Raw genomic sequence first — 19,894 nt, forward strand, 5'->3', positions numbered from 1 at the left:
TGAATATCTGAGGCATCCTTTCAACATTTTTATTTTCACAGCAGTTTCATAGAAACAGGGCTCAGGTTACTGACATGTATGAGCTTAAGGAGGACATTGGTGTTGGGTCCTATTCTGTGTGTAAGCGTTGCATACACAGGGCCACAAACATGGAGTTTGCTGTAAAGGTACTGAATTCTGTAAATAAATATTTCTCTGTCCTCTCTCTCTCTCTCTCTCTCTCTCTCTCTCTCTCTCTCTCTCTCTCTCTCTCTCTCTTCCTCCTAATGAACGTCCATTTTGTATTTACTTTGAGCTGCTACATTATGTGTTTTTAAACTAGCTAATGGGGGATAAAACACGCTTTCTGCCCCCACACACTTTCAAGGATAAGGCACAACTTAATATTAATCCAGAAAGCTCACTACTAGTTATTTACATGTTTAACCTCTTAATGACGTTAGGGCGTTTTATTGCTGTCCTGAAAACACTGTGCAAGCCCCATTTTGACCCTGTAACTTCCTGAAACCCCATAAAACCTATACATGGGGGGCATTGCTGTGCTCGTGGGACATTGCAGAATACAAATATGGGTGTTTTTATTGCAGTAAAACCTATCAGGATTATGATATTCACAATAAAAAAGTAAAAACAAATAACAATGTCTTAATTTCTCACCCTTAGGTTTGATTTGTATTAAATTATTGTTCACATATAAATATTTGATGCCAAAAGAAAGCCCTATTTGTCCTCTAAAAAAACAATATATAATAAGTGTGGGTGAACTTAATGTGAAAGAGGTAAATTGTGGTTGAACAAACATACAGCTCAAATTCTAGGTTTTGTTTGCGTTCAGAATTTGGACAATTGCCTCTGTCCTTAAGGGGTTAACCTACTTATGCCCTTAAGAAACAAACATAATTTCTTTCATGTAATTGGCAAGAGTCCATGAGCTAGTGACATATGGGATATACAATCCTACCAGGAGGGTCAAAGTTTCCCAAACCTCAAAATGCCTATAAATACACTCCTCACCACACCCACAATTCAGTTTTACAAACTTTGCCTCCTATGGACGTGGTGAAGTAAGTTTGTGCTAAGATTTCTACGTTGATATGTGCTTCTCAGCATTGTTGAAGCCCGATTCCTCTGAGTACAGCGAATGTCAGAGGGACGTGAAGGGAGTATCACTTATTTGAATACGATGATTTCCCTAACGGGGGTCTATTTCATAGGTTCTCTGTTATCGGTCGTAGAGATTCATCTCCTACCTCCCTTTTCAGATCGACGATATACTCTCAATTTACCATTACCTCTACTAATAACTGTTTTAGTAATGGTTTGGCTATCTGCTATATGTGGATGGGTGTCTTTCGGTAAGTATGATTTCATTACTTAAGACACACTCAGCTATGGTTTGGCACTTTATGCATTTATATAAAGTTCTAAATATATGTATTGTACTTATATTTGCCATGAGTCTTGTTCATGTATTTCCTTCTGCAGACTGTCGGTTTCATATTTGGGAATGTAAACATTTTAAGAAATTTATTTCTTACCTTGGGTTTAGTCTTTTTTTCAGATTGACTATTTCTTGCAATTGCGGGTATTAGGCCCGCAGGTGCGTCAAATGCTAACCTTTATTGCGTCATATTTGGCGCGAACATTTTTGGCGAGAAAAAAAGTTTGACGCAACTTCGTCATTTCCGGCCTCATACGTGACGACGATACCTTTCACACGGCGGCGTCATTTGTGATGCAAGTGTGTCATTTCCGGTCATTTTTGGCGCCAAAAAAGTTTGTTACGTTGTGCGTTATACTTGGCGCCAAATTTTTTCATTATTTCAATACCCCATTGATGTTTGCCTCTTGCTTTTTTCTCTATCAGAGGCCTATGCTTTTGCATTTTTTCCCATTCCTGAAACTGTCATTTAAGGAAATAGATAATTTTGCTTTATATGTTGTTTTTTCTCTTACATTGAGCAAGATGTCCCAATCTGATCCTGTCTCCGAACATTGCTGGAACATTGCTGCCTGACATCGGTTCTACCAAAGCTAGTGCATTTGTTGCAAAATTGTAGAAATTATTCCACCGAATGTCATTTGTAATAGTTGTCATGATAAACTTTTACATGCAGATAGTGTTTCCATCAGTAATAGTACATTGCCAGTTGCAGTTCCTTCAACTTCTAATGTGCATGATATACCTGTAAATTTTAAAGAATTTGTTTCTGATTCTATTATGAAGGCTTTGTCTGCATTTCCACCTTCTAATAAACGTAAAAAGTCTTTTAAAACTTCACATTTAGTTGATGAAATTTCAATGACCAGCAACATAATAATTCATCCTCTTCTGATGAGGATCTATCTGAAACAGAAGATCCTTCCTCAGATATTGACACTGAAAAATCTACTTATTTATTTAAAATAGAGTATATGCGTTCTTTATTAAAAGAAGTGTTAATTAATTTGGATATTGAGGTAAACAGTCCTATTGACGTTCAGTCTAATAAACTTTTAAATGCTGTTTTTAAACCTCCTGTGGTTCCCCCAGCGTTTTTTCCCATTCCTGAGGCTATTTCTGATATGATTTCTAGGGAATGGAATATAGTATACAAAGAGAAAACACACCAGCGCCAAAGAATGGCAATAATACCCTAAAGAACACAGAGTCAATGTGTAAATGAATAAAGGTATATATTTATTACTAAACTTTAAACATAACAATGCTGATTAATGAAGATGGCATCAAAGCAATTGATTTTTTTCTAAAAAATGGCCCGCTCTTCAAAAAAGAACAAAGAGAGTTCCTTCTTGAAAGTATCAAATTTATTCTTACACACAATTTCTTTTTGTATGAAAATAACTTCTATGAGCAGATTTGCGGCACAGCTATGGGCACTAAGTTTGCCCCTAGCTACGCAAATCTGTTCATGGGAAATTGGGAAATGACATTCCTCAACCATAGCCCCTATAAAAATAATATAATTGTATACAAAATATATATTGATGATTTGTTTATTATCTGGAAGGGAAGTAATGATCTGCTACTTGAGTGCTTAAATAGTATGAACGATAACAACTTAAATCTAAAATTTATAGCTGATATCAGTAAAGATAATATCCACTATCTAAATTTGGAAATTAGCATAAAAAACAATGCTGTGACAACCAAAACCTATTTTAAGGAAGTTGATGCTAATAGTTTCATCCATGAAACGAGCTGTCACTTACCCAAATGGAAAAACAACATTCCAAAAGGACAGTTCTTGATATTAAAAAGAAACTGTAAAGAAGAGAGTGATTTTGAGAGGCAGTCCCTAACATTAAAGAATACATTTATCGAAAGAGGATATCCGGAAGACAAAGTAGAAACAGAAAGAATTTAGATAAAAGAGATAGAAAGAAAAGATATTCTACAATACAAAACAAAAGAAACCACATCTGATATCTCTACAAATGCTGAAATTTTCTTACCTTTTATCACTGTGTTTAGTGAAGATAGGCACAAATTAGAAAAAATCTTTAGAGCTCATTGGAAAATTCTGAAGTCTGACCCTCACTGAGGGACCAAGCTTCCAACCAATCCCAAATTTGTATACAAAAAAACCAAAAACTTAAAAAGTAAACTAGCCCCTACCTATAAACAAAATCCTTGCAAAACCACCAGAGACCTATTTGGAGAAAAATTACAAGGCTTTTACCCTTGCCTAACATGTAAGGCATGTAAGTATGCGAATAAAACAAAAAGTTTCATTTCCACAAATACAAATAAAAAATACACAATAAAAGAAACAATAAGATGTATTGATATTAATGCCATCTATCTTATAACTTGTAAAAAATGCAGAATACAGTATGTAGGTGAAACAATAAGAGAGAGAATTAGGGAGCATATAAATTCTATTGAAAACTCTGAAAAAGACAGAAATAAAGATCTTCCGGTGGCAAAACATTTTAGGACATGCTGTAATATTAATTTGAAATTCTTTAATTTCAAAGCAATAGCTAAAATAAATGAAAAGAAAAGAGGAGGGAACTTATCTCACTTATTATTGCAAAATGAGGCGAAATGGATATTCGAACTCCGAACACTAAAACCTGAGGGGTTAAATTTAGATTTTAACCTCAATTGTTTTTTAAACTCTTGAGTGCTATATGTGTTTAATAAACTAATTAAACATACCTCAGTTAACATTCCCAACCCATATCATAGGATCTCTAATATTTAAATATAGTACATCCATTTATGTTGCTTTTTAAAAAAAACATACAATAGTTCCGTACATATATATCTTTAGACTATGGTTTCTCTATACGCTCACTGCTCTAATTAATTCTATATTTTCTATCACTATTTTATTCTTAATAGCGATAGTTACGTTTTCCAGGAATATATTTTATATTTTCATATATCTAAATTGACCTTATAACCCTTAGTTAAGATTGTTGCCCTCTAATTTATTCTGCAGGTTCACTATGTTTATTATTTCAGTACAAAAATGTAGGCTTTTCGATTAAGAATTTACACAAAGTTGCAAACTTTAAATGAATAATTTTATTGAACAATTTTTGTGCACAAATTAGCTAATTGCTAGGGGTTATTTAAACCCCATAGAGACATTGACAAGCAGCTTGACAAAGACTGAGTATTCTCAGTTGAAACGCGTTGCTGCTACACTTCTATTTCCCAAGGAGACCAGAGAGGACGTTAAGAACGCCTTAGGAGAGATTTCCAACTGAAGCCGTAGAGCCGGTAACCACATCGCAAGCGGCCACTCCCACTAACAACCTGAGGGCCAATCAGAGACCCTTCCGGAGAAGGCGCGCACTCTGAAGGTTCACAGCGGGAGAACGCCGAACCGGCTTCAAGATCGGCTCTCTTCGGAACTTAAGGATCCCTATGCCTAGCTTCTGTTAGAAGCATTACAGTGTTTTTGCATAGAAAGGACAGTACTGGATCATTTATAAAGGTACCTCTCAGCTGCATACGGCTCAAACAAGAAGTCTTAGTACTATTTAACCGCCTGTCATATATTGATATAATCTGCTACAGGAACTCTAATTTTATATTCTAAGAGGCCTCTTATACATCTTAAAGACTGTGTATAACCACGAATATTAGTGGATTACACCTCCAGTGTCTTGTGCACTGTTCTCATACTCCCCGATTTGCTGCTATATTTTGATACTGTATTTTATATTGTTTTTTGTCCTTATTTCAGTTTCAACTAAAACTGTCTTTTTGCAGTGTGCTGCTACTTTTTAGCGCTGTGTGTCTCTATCTAGGGCTGTATCTGTTTTAAATTAGATGCTTAGACAGCTTATTTACTACTCTCTCACAAGCAAATATATATTTTATTATTGATTTTAAGGTTGGCCAACCTATACTTTCTTTTATCCGTCACATTCAGTGAGAATTTTTTTTTTAAATTGACTCTTTTATTTATTAACCCCTTAATGATCAAAAAAAAAAAGGCAGTTAACGCCTGAGGACGTACCCTGCACGTCCTCGGTGTGGAAAGCAGCTGGAAGCGATCCTGCTCGCTTCCAGCTGCTTTCCGGTTATTGCAGCGATGCCTCGATATGGAGGCATCCTGCAATAACCTTACATGGCCATCCGATGCAGAGAGAGTCACTCTGTGGCCCTCTCTGCACCGGACATCGATGGCCGGTATCGTTGGTGGGTGGGAGCCGACTTGGGAGGCGGGTGGGCGGCCATCGGTGTGCCGTGTGACGTCGAGGGGGGCGGGACCGCCGGGGGCGCGCACGGACGCGCGCGCGTGCACGGAGGGTGGCGGGCGGGCGCGGGTGGGAACCGCTACTCTACGGAAAATTAATAAAAAGTATAAAGTTAAAAGTGCCATAAGCACACAAAAAAAAAGCACAAAAAGAGATCGTGGAGGGGTGGCGGGTTGGTTTTTGTGTGGGGGGAAGCTACACTACAGAAAAGTTAAAAAAAATGTAAAACAAAAACCTTTTTTCTTCTAAACTGGGTACTGGCAGACAGCTGTCAAGATGGCGCAAGATGTCGCCCATTAAGTTAGAGTGGGAGGGTTAGGAAGCTGTTTGGGGGGGGATCAGTGAGTTTGGGGGCTAAGGGGGGATAGTACACAGCAGCATATGTAAGTATGCTTTAAAAAAACCCACCAAAAAAACAAATATAGCTTTTATTTTAGTACTGGCAGACTTTCTGCCAGTACTTAAGATGGCGGGGACAATTGTGGGGTGGGGGAGGGAAGAGAGCTGTTTGGGAGGGATCAGGGGGTCTGATGTTTCAGGTGGGAGGCTGAGCTCTACACTAAATCTAATATTAACCCTGCAAGCTCCCTACAAGCTACCTAATTAACCCCTTCACTGCTAGCCATAATACACGTGTGATGCGCAGCGGCATTTAGCGGCCTTCAAAATACCAAAAAGCAACGCCAAAGCCATATATGTCTGCTATTTCTGAACAAAGGGGATCCCAGAGAAGCATTTACAACCATTTGTGCCATAACTGCACAAGCTGTTTGTAAATGATTTCAGTGAGAAACCTAAAATTGTGAAAAATGTAAATGTAATGGGCCTAGATCAATACTTGGGGTTGTCTACTACACTAAAGCTAAAATTACCCCAAAAAGCTCCCTACATGCTCCCTAATTAACCCCTTCACTGCTGGGCATAATACACGTGTGGTGCGCAGTGGCATTTAGTGGCATTCTAATTACCAAAAAGCAACGCCAAAGCCATATATGTCTATTTCTGAACAAAGGGGATCCCAGAGAAGAATTTACAACCATTTATGCCATAATTGCACAAGCTGTTTGTAAATAATTTCAGTGAGAAACAAAAAATTTGTGAAAAAGTGAACGATTTTTTGTATTTAATCGCATTTGGCGGTGAAATGGTGGCATGAAATATACCAAAATGGGCCTAGATCAATACTTTGAGTTGTCTACTAAAAACAAATATATACATGTCAATGGATATTCAGAGATTCCTGAAAGATATCAGTGTTCTAATGTAACTAGCGCTAATTTTGAAAAAAAAAATGGTTTGGAAATAACAAAGTGCTACTTGTATTTATTGCCCTATAACTTGCAAAAAAAGCAAAGAACATGTAAACATTGGGTATATCTAAACTCAGGACAATATTTAGAAACTATTTAGCATAGATGTTTTTTGGTGGTTGTAGATATGTAACAGATTTTGGGGGTCAAAGTTAGAAAAAGTGGGGTTTTTTTCAATTTTTCCTCATATTTTATAATTTTTTTTATAGTAAATTATAAGATATGATGAAAATAATGGTATCTTTAGAAAGTCCATTTAATGGCGAGAAAAACGGTATATAATATGTGTGGTTACAGTAAATGAGTAAGAGGAAAATTACAGCTAAACACAAACACCGCAAAAATGTAAAAGTAGCCTTGGTCCCAAACGGACAGAAAATGGAAAAGTGCTATGGTCATTAAGGGGTTAATAAGCATTGTTATGTTTAAAGTTTAGTAATAAATATATACCTTTATTCATTTACACATTGACTCTGTGTTCTTTAGGGTATTATAGCCATTCTTTGGCGCTGGTGTGTTTTCTCTTTGTATACTAAACTCTTTCTTTGGGACCTTTAGAGGAAGTCCTATCTTAACTCACCTGCCATACCCTCTTTTTCCAGCGCAGTCTATCACCACCTTTCTCTTAATTAGGGAATGGAATATGCCAGGTACTTCTTTTATTCCTCCTTCAAGGTTTAAAAAATTGTATCCTTTACCAGCAAAATCTATAGAGTTTTGGGAAAAAATCCCCAAAGTTGATGGGGCTATTTCTACTGTTGCTAAACGTACCACTATTCCTATGGAAGATAGTACTTCCTTTAAGGATCCTTTAGATAGGAAGCTTGAATCTTATCTAAGGAAGGCCTATTTATATTCAGGTCATCTTCTCAGACCTGCTATTTCTTTGGCTGATGTTGCGGCTGCCTCAACTTTCTGGTTGGAAAATTTAGCGCAACATGAATTGGATTCTGACATATCTAGCATTGTTCGCTTACTGCAACATGCTAATCATTTTTGATGCCATTTTTGATATTATCAAAATTGATGTTAGATCCATGTCTTTAGCTGTATTAGCTAGAAGAGCGTTGTGGCTTAAATCTTGGAATGCTGATATGACATCTAAATCTAGATTACTATCTCTTTCCAAGGTAATAATTTATTTGGTTCTCAGTTGGATTCTATTATTTCAACTATTACTGGGGGTAAAGGAGTTTTTTTTGCCTCAGGATAAAAAACCCAAGAGTAAATCTAAGGCTTCTAACAGTTTTCGTTCCTTTCGTCAGAATAAGGAACAAAAACTCAATCCTCCCCCCAAGGATTCTGCTTCCAATTGGAACCCTTTCTCAAATTGGAATAAATCCAAGCCATTTAGGAAACCAAAGTCAGCCCCTAAGTCCGCATGAAGGTGCGGCCCTCTTGCCAGCTCAGCTGGTAGGGGGCAGATTAAGGTTTTTCAAGGATTTTTGGATAAAATCTGTCAAAAATCTTTGGATTCAGAGCATTGTCTCTCAAGGGTATCGAATAGGATTCAGAGTAAGACCTCCTGTGAGAAGATTGTTTTCTCTCACGCATCCCTGTAAATCCAGTAAAAGCTCAAGCTTTTCTGAAATGTGTTTCAGATCTGGAGTCTTCAGGGGTAATCATGCCAGTTCCTCCTCAGGAACAAGGTTTGGGGTTTTATTCAAACCTATTCATTGTACCAAAGAAAGAAAATTTATTCAGACCAGTTCTGGATCTAAAAATTTTGAATCGTTATGTAAGAGTACCAACTTTCAAGATGGTAACTATAAGGACTATTCTGCCTTTTGTTCAGCAAGGACATTATATGTCCACAATAGACTTGCAGGATGCATACCTTCATAATCAGATTCATCCAGAACACTTTCAGTTTCTGAGATTCTCTTTTCTAGACACGCATTACCAATTTGTTGCTCTTCCATTTGGCCTAGCAACAGCTCCAAGAATCTTTTCAAAGGTTCTGGGTGCCCTACTATCTGTAATCAGAGAACAGGGTATTGCGGTGTTTCCTTATTTGGATGATATCTTGGTACTAGCTCAGTCTTTACGTTCTGCAGAATCTCACACAAATCAGCTAGTGTTGTTTCTTCGGAAACATGGTTGGAGGATCAATTTACCAAGAAATTTCTTGATTCCTCAGACAAGGGTCACCTTTTTAGGCTTCCAGATAGATTCATTGTCCATGACTCTGTCTCTAACAGACAAGAGACGTTTAAAATTGTTTGCAGCCTGCCGGCACCTTCAGTCTCAGTCATTCCCTTCAGTGGCTATGTGCATGGAAGTTTTAGGTCTCATGACTGCAGCATCGGACGCGATCCCCTTTGCTCGTTTTCACATGAGACCTCTACAGTTTTGTATGCTGAATCAATGGTGCAGGGATTATACAAAGATATCACAATTAATATCCTTGAATCCCAATGTAAGACAGTCTGACATGGTGGATAGATCACCATCGTTTAGTTCAAGGGGCTTCTTTTGTTTGCCCAACCTGGACTGTGATCTCAACAGATGCGAGTCTTTCAGGTTGGGGAGCTGTTTGGGGATCTCTGACAGCACAAGGGGTTTGGAAATCTCAAGAGGCGAGATTACCAATAAATATTGTAGAACTCTGTGCAATTTTCAGGGCTCTTCAGTTCTGGCCTCTGCTAAAGAGAGTACCGTTCATTTGTTTTCAGACAGACAATATCACAACTGTGGCTTATGTCAATCATCAGGGTGGGACTCACAGTCCCCAAGCTATGAAAGAAGTATCTCGGATACTTGCTTGGGCGGAATCCAGCTCCTGTCTAATCTCTGCGGTGCATATCCCAGGTTTAGACAATTGGGAGGTGGATTATCTCCGCCGTCAGACTTTACATCCAGGGGAGTGGTATCTCCATCCAGATGTGTTTTCTCAGATTGTTCAGATGTGGGGTCTTCCAGAGATAGATCTCATGGCCTCTCATCTAAACAAGAAACTTCCCAGATACCTTTCCAGGTTCAGGGATGTTCAGGCGGAAGCAGTGGATACGCTGACACTTCCTTGGCCTTATCATCCTGCTTACATCTTTCCGCCTCTAGTTCTCCTTCCAAGAGTGATCTCCAAAATCATCATGGAACAGTCTTTTGTGTTGCTGGTGGTTCCAGCATTGCCACACAGGTTTTTGTATGCGGATCTGGTTCGGATGTCCAGTTGCCCGCCTTGGCCACTTCCGTTACGGCCGGACCTACTATCTCAAGGTCCGTTTTTCCATCAGGATCTCAAATCATTAAATTTGAAGGCATGGAAATTGAACGCTTAGTTTTAAGTCATAGAGGTTTCTCTGACTCAGTGATTAATACTATGTTACAAGCTCGTAAATCTGTTTCTAGAAAGATTTATTATAGAGTTTGGAAGACTTACATTTCATGGTGTTCTTTCATAAATTCTCCTGGCATTCTTTTAGAATTCCTAGAATTTTGCAGTTTCTTCAGGATGGTTTGGATAAGGGTTTGTCTGCAAGTTCCTTGAAAGGACAAATCTGCTCTCTTTCTGTTTTATTTCACAGAAAGATTGCTATACTTCCTGATATACACTGTTTTGTACAGGCTTTAGTTCGTATTAAGACTGTCATTAAGTCAATTTCTCCTCCTTGGAGTCTTAATTTGGTTCGGAAGGCTTTACAGTCTCCTCCATTTGAACCTATGCATTCTTTGGACATTAAACTACTTTCTTGGAAAGTGTTATTCCTTTTGGCTATCTCTTCTGCTAGAAGAGTTTCTGAGCTATCTGCTCTTTCTTGTGAGTCTCCTTTTCTGATATTTCATCAGGATAAGGCAGTTTTGCGGACTTCTTTTCAATTTTTGCCTAAGGTTGTGAATTCTAACAACATTAGTAGAGAAATTGTTGTCCCTTCTTTATGTCCTAATCCTAAGAATTCTTTGGAGAGATCCTTACATTCTTTGGATGTGGCAAGAGCTTTGAAATATTATGTGGAAGCTACTAAAGATTTCAGGAAGACTTCCAGTCTATTTGTTTTATTTTCTGGTCCTAAGAAAGGTCAGAAGGCTTCTGCTATTTCCTTGGCTTCTTGGTTGAAACTTTTGATTCATCAAGCTTATTTGGAGTTGGGTCAAGCCCCACCTCAGAGAATTACAGCTCATTCTACTAGATCAGTCTCCACTTTGTGGGCTTTTAAGAATGAAGCTTCAGTTGATCAGATTTGCAAAGCGGCAATTTGGTCCTCTTTGCATACATTTACTAAATTCTACCATTTTGATGCATTTGCTTCTTCGGAAGCAGTTTTTGGTAGAAAAGTTCTTCAGGCAGCTGTTTCAGTTTGATTCTTATGCTGATGTTTTAAGTTTTTTTCTTTCAAAAGTGAAAATAAACTTATTTTTTTGGGTTGTGGATTATTTTTTCAGCGGAATATGGCTGTTTTTATTTTATTCCCTCCCTCTCTAGTGACTCTTGAGTGGAACACTCCACATCTTGGGTATTGATATCCCATATGTCACTAGCTTATGGACTCTTGCCAATTACATGAAAGAAAACATAATTTATGTAAGAACTTACTTGATAAATTCATTTCTTTCATATTGGCAAGAGTCCATGAGGCCCACCCTTTTTATGGTGGTTATGATTTTTTGTATAAAGCACAATTATTTCCAAATTTCCTTTGTTGATGCTTTCTACTCCTTTCTTTATCACCCCACTGCTTGGCTATTCGTTAAACTGAATTGTGGGTGTGGTGAGGGGTGTATTTATAGGCATTTTGAGATTTGGGAAACTTTGCCCCTCCTGGTAGGATTGTATATCCCATATGTCACTAGCTCATGGACTCTTGACAATATGAAAGAAATGAATTTATCAGGTAAATTCTTACATAAATTATGTTTTTTCCTTACCAATAACCTTTTTTTTTGTTTAATTCATGCAAACACGTTAACTTAGTTGGTTGGCTTTACTTTTTATGCATATCACACAATGGATAACCATGTTTTTTGTTGCAGATTATTGACAAAAGTAAGAGAGATCCATCTGAGGAAATAGAAATTCTAATGCGCTATGGTCAGCATCCTAATATAATTACACTAAAAGATGTAAGTTTAATAAATATATATATACATATAAAAATGTTATTTTTAGTTAAAAATATATTATACATACCCCAAACCCAAACAGAAATGAAAAGAACAGTATGCCCTATGCCAGCACTAACCATATGTTCAAATTAGTTTCTAAGACAGCCTATAAAGCTGCATCTGAGAAAAAATGGCCCAGAGGAAAAAACCCATTCAAGAGTACATAAAGGTGCATGCTAAGACAATAATCAATTTATGACACAATGCAACATTTTTTATTAAACAATTAATAGATCATAAATAGTGCCACTTTATAAATCACCTAAAAACCAATGGCCATTGGGAGAAGACCCTTTATTCAAAGGAGCTCATAGAATTGATGGTAAGTAAAGTTTATGCAAATAGCAATACATGTATCAAGGAGCCAGAGTAGAAGCAAAAGCTACAGTATGTATCACATTCAGCAATCCAATATGCATAGGTAAAATCCTGCACAGAGTCTGAAATATATATTCATAGCATCCACCAAGCAGAAGGGTATGAATGTTAGGCGATTCTGCATCTTTTCAACTTGTGATAAGCTGCATTTGGGAATGTCTTGGCACAATGCAAATAGAGAAAACCTTGTACTGATTTGGTTTATTTTGGTTCTGCTAACTAAATATTTGAAGTTCCCTATAGTAATTATTTTTGAATTCTAATATGATGGGTGTACATATAAACATTATTGAATGTATTTTCTGTTTTTAAATTATTTTAGGATTGATTGTAATATTTTTATTGGGGAACAATTCATGTGCCAGGGTTTACTGTTAATCTTGTTTATACATTGATAAAACGTCCCACTTAAGCTACACTCACCCGTAACGTTACACAAACTCAGACACTTATAAAACATCTTCTTTATTCAATTACATTTAGAAAAACGAAAACAGCAATAGCTTTTTCTAGAAAAGATTCTGTAAAAATGCTATTTAAAATTGAAATGCACCCATGTACATTTCAATTTTTATCTTTTTATCCTTTAACTGTTTTTTGCTGTTTGTAATTTATCCTCTAGAGTTTTTAAAGAAAATTAAAAAGCTTTGACCCTGCTTTACCAAAGAATGTTCATATTTTATCACTTTATTTATTTTTTTGCTTTTTCTTAGGTGTATGACGATGATGGGCGGTATGTTTACCTCGTTACAGAACTGATGAAGGGAGGAGAGCTTCTTGATCGAATACTTAGACAAAAATACTTCTCTGAACGAGAGGCCAGTGCTGTGCTGTATACGATCACCAAAACTGTAGACTACCTGCACTGCCAAGGAGTAGGTGGAAAGCCTTGTACTCTTTATGAGGTGCTTGGTGTATGAGCCTTGCAAAATATGTTTGTCTTCTAGTTCTGCATAGTAGTGTTTTTGCATAATTAAAGCTTATAAGGCATTTGCTAAATGGACACTTTTGTCACAGCATTACTTTTTAAAATCTTTGATTTTTGAAACTTATTATCCTTTCATTTTCTACTCTTCAAAAGTCATGAATCCGTTGGATCACATTGCAGTTAAGAACATTATTTTATTTATAATAAACATTGTTTTACTTGTTGCTTTTATAGAATTATTTCTGAAGAAATAGATTATCAATGTATGTACATCAATACTTGATACGAATTTTGTCTCATTAGGTGGTTCACCGTGACCTTAAACCTAGTAATATTTTATATATGGATGACTCCAACAATGCTGATTCTATACGAATATGTGATTTTGGGTTTGCCAAGCAGCTACGTGGAGAAAATGGTTTGCTCCTTACACCATGCTACACAGCCAATTTTGTGGCTCCTGAGGTATTGGAAATAACATTCAGATATACAAAGTGTTAGTGAATGAACGGAATTTAACATTAAAGTGAATGTTAAGTTTGAGAGAGTGCAAGGTTTTAAAAAATATTTAGTATGTATCTGGTCTAATACAAATTGTTTTATAATCTGTGCTGGTGCAATATTACAAAACATGCCATAATGTAATTTCTAGCTGAATAATATTAAAATGAATGTAAAGTTTAATAAGAAAGTGCCTGGTTTTAAAAAATACTTTTAAAAACAGGGAAACTTTCATTTATTAAACTTTACATTCCAGTGTTTTTTTTTTTAAATACTTTTTTCTTTCCCAGACCGGCGATATTCCACCCGCGGCTCCTCTGTACTTACCTCAGCACTTACCTCAGCAATGACGAAACTGGCTTCCTCCAATCATTGCATGGCCTCACAAGATGGACTCTCCCGGGTGCACGCCATGATTGGAGGAAGCAGATTTAGTCATTGCTGAGGTAAGGACAGAGGAGCCGCGGGCGGAGGATCGCCGATCTGGGTTTCATAAAAAAAAAGGTAAGTATTTAAAAAAAACAACACTGCAATGTAAACTTTAATGAATGAAAGTGTCCCTGTTTTTAATCATATTTGTACAAACCAGGCCCTTTCTTATTAAACTTTACATTCACTTTAATATTCAGCCAGAAATTATGTTATGGCATGTTTTGTAATATTTCACCAGCCCAGATTATAAAACAATTTGCATTAGACAAGAAATGTACTAAATAAAAAGATTGAATGACTTCGAAACCCTTCTGAAAGCAGTTTAAAATTTATTTCTTTACTCACAGTAGAACCAAACATGAAACACCTACTCACAAGCTTTTGAAACAGGAGTTGTCCTTCCTTTTCTGATCAGCGAGTGCATTAGAATTACGTCCTGTTTTTCACTTGCAGGGCTGGTGAACAAATTTTAGAATACTTTACAAAACTAAACTAAATAAAAAAACAAACTCTAAAATGAATACCTACTTCCTTGGGCAGCAGAATACAAGACATTAATGGGCCAGATTGTCTCTTAAAGGGATAGTCTAGTCAAAATTAAACTTTCATGATTCAGATAGAGCATGCATTTTTAAGAAATTTTCTAATTTACTCCTATTATCAATTTTTTTCGTTCTCTTGGTACCTTTATTTGAAAAAGCTATAATGTAAGCTTAGGAGCCTGTCCATTTGTTGTTCAACACCCTGGGTAGTGCTTGCTGATTAGTGACTACATTTAGATGCCAATCAGCAAGTACTACCGAGGTGCTGAACCGAAAATGGGCTTACATTCTTGCTCTTTCAAATAAAGATACCAAGTGAACAAAGAAAAAATTATAGGAGTAAATTAGAAAGTTGTTTAAAATTGCCTGCTATATCAGAATCATGAAAGTTTAGTTTTCACTAGACTATCACTTTAAGAAATACCACTTTTATTGATATGCCTTAGCCACTCCTTACACTGTGAAATGATGTGGTCACTGTGGATAATTATCTCTGACACTGTGTTTGTTGGTAAATATTTTGAATGAATGTTAAAAAAATGCATTAAAATTGCAAAAGCAATATACAACCAGGGTGTTATGGGGCATTGCAAGGATTTGTTGATACCCAGACACATCAATTTTGCTGTTCCTGGATAAAGCCACCCTTTGTTGGAATAATTCATTAATTTCTTATATATGAATAGTAACAATATATTCTAGCAATAAAGTGTGTGTGTGTATATATATATATATATATATATATATATATATATATACACACACACACATACACACATTACTGTATGCTGTTTAAAATAATATTTGAATTGCAATAGAAGAAATTGTAAAATTGGTAAACACCATGGTAATGGGAATAATGAACATATTTCTTTCATGTAATTAGCAAGAGTCCATGAGCTAGTGACGTATGGGATATACATTCCTACCAGGAGGGGCAAAGTTTCCCAAACCTCAAAATGCCTATAAATACACCCCTCACCACACCCACAATTCAGTTTTACAAACTTTGCCTCCTATGGAGGTGGTGAAGTAAGTTTGTGCTAGATTCTACGTTGATATGCGCTCCGCAGCAAGTTGGAGCCCGGTTTTCCTCTCAGCGTGCAGTGAATGTCAGAGGGATGTGAGGAGAGTATTGCCTATTTGAATGCAGTGATCTCCTTCTACGGGGTCTATTTCATAGGTTCTCTGTTATCGGTCGTAGAGATTCATCTCTTACCTCCCTTTTCAGATCGACGATATACTCTTATTTATATACCATTACCTCTGCTGATTCTCGTTTCAGTACTGGTTTGGCTTTCTACAAACATGTAGATGAGTGTCCTGGGGTAAGTAAATCTTATTTTCTGTGACACTCTAAGCTATGGTTGGGCACTTTGTTTATAAAGTTCTAAATATATGTATTCAAACATTTGCCTTGACTCAGAATGTTCAACATTCCTTATTTTCAGACAGTCAGTTTCATATTTGGGATAATGCATTTGAATCAAACATTTTTTCTTACCTTAAAAATTTGACTCTTTTTTTCCCTGTGGGCTGTTAGGCTCGCGGGGGCTGAAAATGCTTCATTTTATTGCGTCATTCTTGGCGCTGACTTTTTTGGCGCAAAAAAATCTTTTCAGTTTCCGGCGTCATACATGTCGGCGTTCCGGATGTGGCGTCATTTTTGGCGCCAAAAGCATTTAGGCGCCAAATAATGTGGGCGTCTTATTTGGCGCTAAAAAATATGGGCGTTGCTTTTGTCTCCACATTATTTAAGTCTCATTTTTCATTGCTTCTGGTTGCTAGAAGCTTGTTCTATGGCATTTTTTCCCATTCCTGAAACTGTCATTTAAGGAATTTGATCAATTTTGCTTTATATGTTGTTTTTTCTCTTACATATTGCAAGATGTCTCACGTTGCATCTGAGTCAGAAGATACTTCAGGAAAATCGCTGTCTAGTGCTGGAACTACCAAAGCTAAGTGTATCTGCTGTAAACTTTTGGTAGCTATTCCTCCGGCTGTTGTTTGTATTAATTGTCATGACAAACTTGTTATTGCAGATAATATTTCCTTTAGTAATGTACCATTGCCTGTTGCAGTTCCTTCAACATCTAAGGTGCAGAATGTTCCTGATAACATAAGAGATTTTGTTTCTGAATCCATCAAGAAGGCTATGTCTGTTATTTCTCCTTCTAGAACACATAAAAAATCTTTTAAAACTTCTCTCCCTACAGATGAATTTTTAAATGAACATCATCATTCTGATTCTGATGACTCTTCTGGTTCAGAGGATTCTGTCTCAGAGATTGATGCTAATAAATCTTCATATTTATTTAAAATGGAATTTATTCGTTCTTTACTTAAAGAAGTACTAATTGCTTTAGAAATAGAGGATTCTGGTCCTCTTGATACTAATTCTAAACGTTTAGATAAGGTATTTAAATCTCCTGTGGTTATTCCAGAAGATTTTCCTGTTCCTAATGCTATTTCTGAAGTAATTTCTAAAGAATGGGATAAATTGGGTAATTCATTTACTCCTTCTAAACGTTTTAAGCAATTATATCCTGTGCCGTCTGACAGATTAGAATTTTGGGACAAAATCCCTAGAGTTGATGGGGCTATTTCTACCCTTGCTAAACGTACTACTATTCCTACGTCAGATGGTACTTCGTTTAAGGATCCTTTAGATAGGAAAATTGAATCCTTTCTAAGAAAAGCTTATCTGTGTTCAGGTAATCTTCTTAGACCTGCTATATCATTGGCTGATGTTGCTGCAGCTTCAACTTTTTGGTTGGAAACTTTAGCGCAACAAGTAACGGATCATGATTCTCATAATATTATTATTCTTCTTCAGCATGCTAATAATTTTATCTGTGATGCCATTTTTGATATTATCAGAGTTGATGTCAGGTTTATGTCTCTAGCTATTTTAGCTAGAAGAGCTTTATGGCTTAAGACTTGGAATGCTGATATGGCTTCTAAATCAACTCTACTTTCCATTTCTTTCCAGGGTAACAAATTATTTGGTTCTCAGTTGGATTCTATTATCTCAACTGTTACTGGTGGGAAAGGAACTTTTTTTTACCACAGGATAAAAAATCTAAGGGTAAAAACAGGGCTAATAATCGTTTTCGTTCCTTTCGTTTCAACAAAGAACAAAAGCCTGATCCTTCATCCTCAGGAGCAGTTTCAGTTTGGAAACCATCTCCAGTCTGGAATAAATCCAAGCCTTCTAGAAAGGCAAAGCCTGCTTCTAAGTCCACATGAAGTCCACATGAAGGTGCGGCCCTCATTCCAGCTCAGCTGGTAGGGGGCAGGTTACGTTTTTTTCAAAGAAATTTGGATCAATTCTGTTCACAATCTTTGGATTCAGAACATTGTTTCAGAAGGGTACAGAATTGGTTTCAAGATGAGACCTCCTGCAAAGAGATTTTTTCTTTCCCGTGTCCCAGTAAATCCAGTGAAAGCTCAAGCATTTCTGAATTGTGTTTCAGATCTAGAGTTGGCTGGAGTAATTATGCCAGTTCCAGTTTCGGAACAGGGGATGGGGTTTTATTCAAATCTCTTCATTGTACCAAAGAAGGAGAATTCCTTCAGACCAGTTCTGGATCTAAAAATATTGAATCGTTATGTAAGGATACCAACGTTCAAAATGGTAACTGTAAGGACTATCTTGCCTTTTGTTCAGCAAGGGCATTATATGTCCACAATAGATTTACAGGATGCATATCTGCATATTCCGATTCATCCAGATCATTATCAGTTCCTGAGATTCTCTTTTCTGGACAAGCATTACCAGTTTGTGGCTCTGCCGTTTGGCATAGCTACAGCTCCAAGAATTTTTACAAAGGTTCTCGGTGCCCTTCTGTCTGTAATCAGAGAACAGGGTATTGTGGTATTTCCTTATTTGGACGATATCTTGGTACTTGCTCAGTCTTTACATTTAGCAGAATCTCATACGAATCGACTTGTGTTGTTTCTTCAAGATCATGGTTGGAGGATCAATTTACCAAAAAGTTCATTGATTCCTCAGACAAGGGTAACCTTTCTGGGTTTCCAGATAGATTCAGTGTCCATGACTCTGTCTTTAACAGACAAGAGACGTCTAAAATTGATTTCAGCTTGTCGAAATCTTCAGTCACAATCATTCCCTTCGGTAGCCTTATGCATGGAAATTCTAGGTCTTATGACTGCTGCATCGGACGCGATCCCCTTTGCTCGTTTTCACATGTGACCTCTTCAGCTCTCTATGCTGAATCAATGGTGCAAGGATTACACAAAGATATCTCAATTAATATCTTTAAAACCGATTGTACGACACTCTCTAACGTGGTGGACAGATCACCATCGTTTAATTCAGGGGGCTTCTTTTGTGCTTCCGGCCTGGACTGTAGTTTCAACAGATGCAAGTCTCACAGGTTGGGGAGCAGTGTGGGGATCTCTGATAGCACAAGGAGTTTGGGAATCTCAGGAGGTGAGATTACCGATCAATATTTTGGAACTCCGTGCAATTTTCAGAGCTCTTCAGTTTTGGCCTCTTCTGAAGAGAGAATCGTTCATTTGTTTTCAGACAGACAATGTCACAACTGTGGCATACATCAATCATCAAGGAGGGACTCACAGTCCTCTGGCTATGAAAGAAGTATCTCGAATTCTGGTTTGGGCGGAATCCAGCTCCTGTCTAATCTCTGCGGTTCATATCCCAGGTATAGACAATTGGGAAGCGGATTATCTCAGTCGCCAAACGTTGCATCCGGGCGAATGGTCTCTTCACCCAGAGGTATTTCTTCAGATTGTTCAAATGTGGGAACTTCCAGAAATAGATCTGATGGCGTCTCATCTAAACAAGAAACTTCCCAGGTATCTGTCCAGATCCCGGGATCCTCAGGCGGAGGCAGTGGATGCATTATCACTTCCTTGGAAGTATCATCCTGCCTATATCTTTCCGCCTCTAGTTCTTCTTCCAAGAGTAATCTCCAAGATTCTGAAGAAATGCT

General features: G+C 37.1%; 1 protein-coding gene across 1 annotated transcript in view; it reads left to right on the forward strand.

Moving 5' to 3' along the window:
* The window catches only part of RPS6KA6 (ribosomal protein S6 kinase A6), a 322,001-nt gene that overhangs the window by 161,437 nt on the left and 140,670 nt on the right, over nt 1-19,894 (forward strand). Inside the window, exons 9-12 of the mRNA XM_053699338.1 lie at nt 45-167; nt 12,003-12,092; nt 13,226-13,387; nt 13,744-13,905. Of these exons, the coding sequence (XP_053555313.1) occupies nt 45-167; nt 12,003-12,092; nt 13,226-13,387; nt 13,744-13,905 (537 nt within the window). The remainder of the gene's footprint in view (nt 1-44; nt 168-12,002; nt 12,093-13,225; nt 13,388-13,743; nt 13,906-19,894) is intronic.

The sequence above is a fragment of the Bombina bombina genome, chromosome 1, assembly GCF_027579735.1.
Source record: "Bombina bombina isolate aBomBom1 chromosome 1, aBomBom1.pri, whole genome shotgun sequence".
In the NCBI taxonomy this organism is placed as follows: domain Eukaryota; kingdom Metazoa; phylum Chordata; class Amphibia; order Anura; family Bombinatoridae; genus Bombina; species Bombina bombina.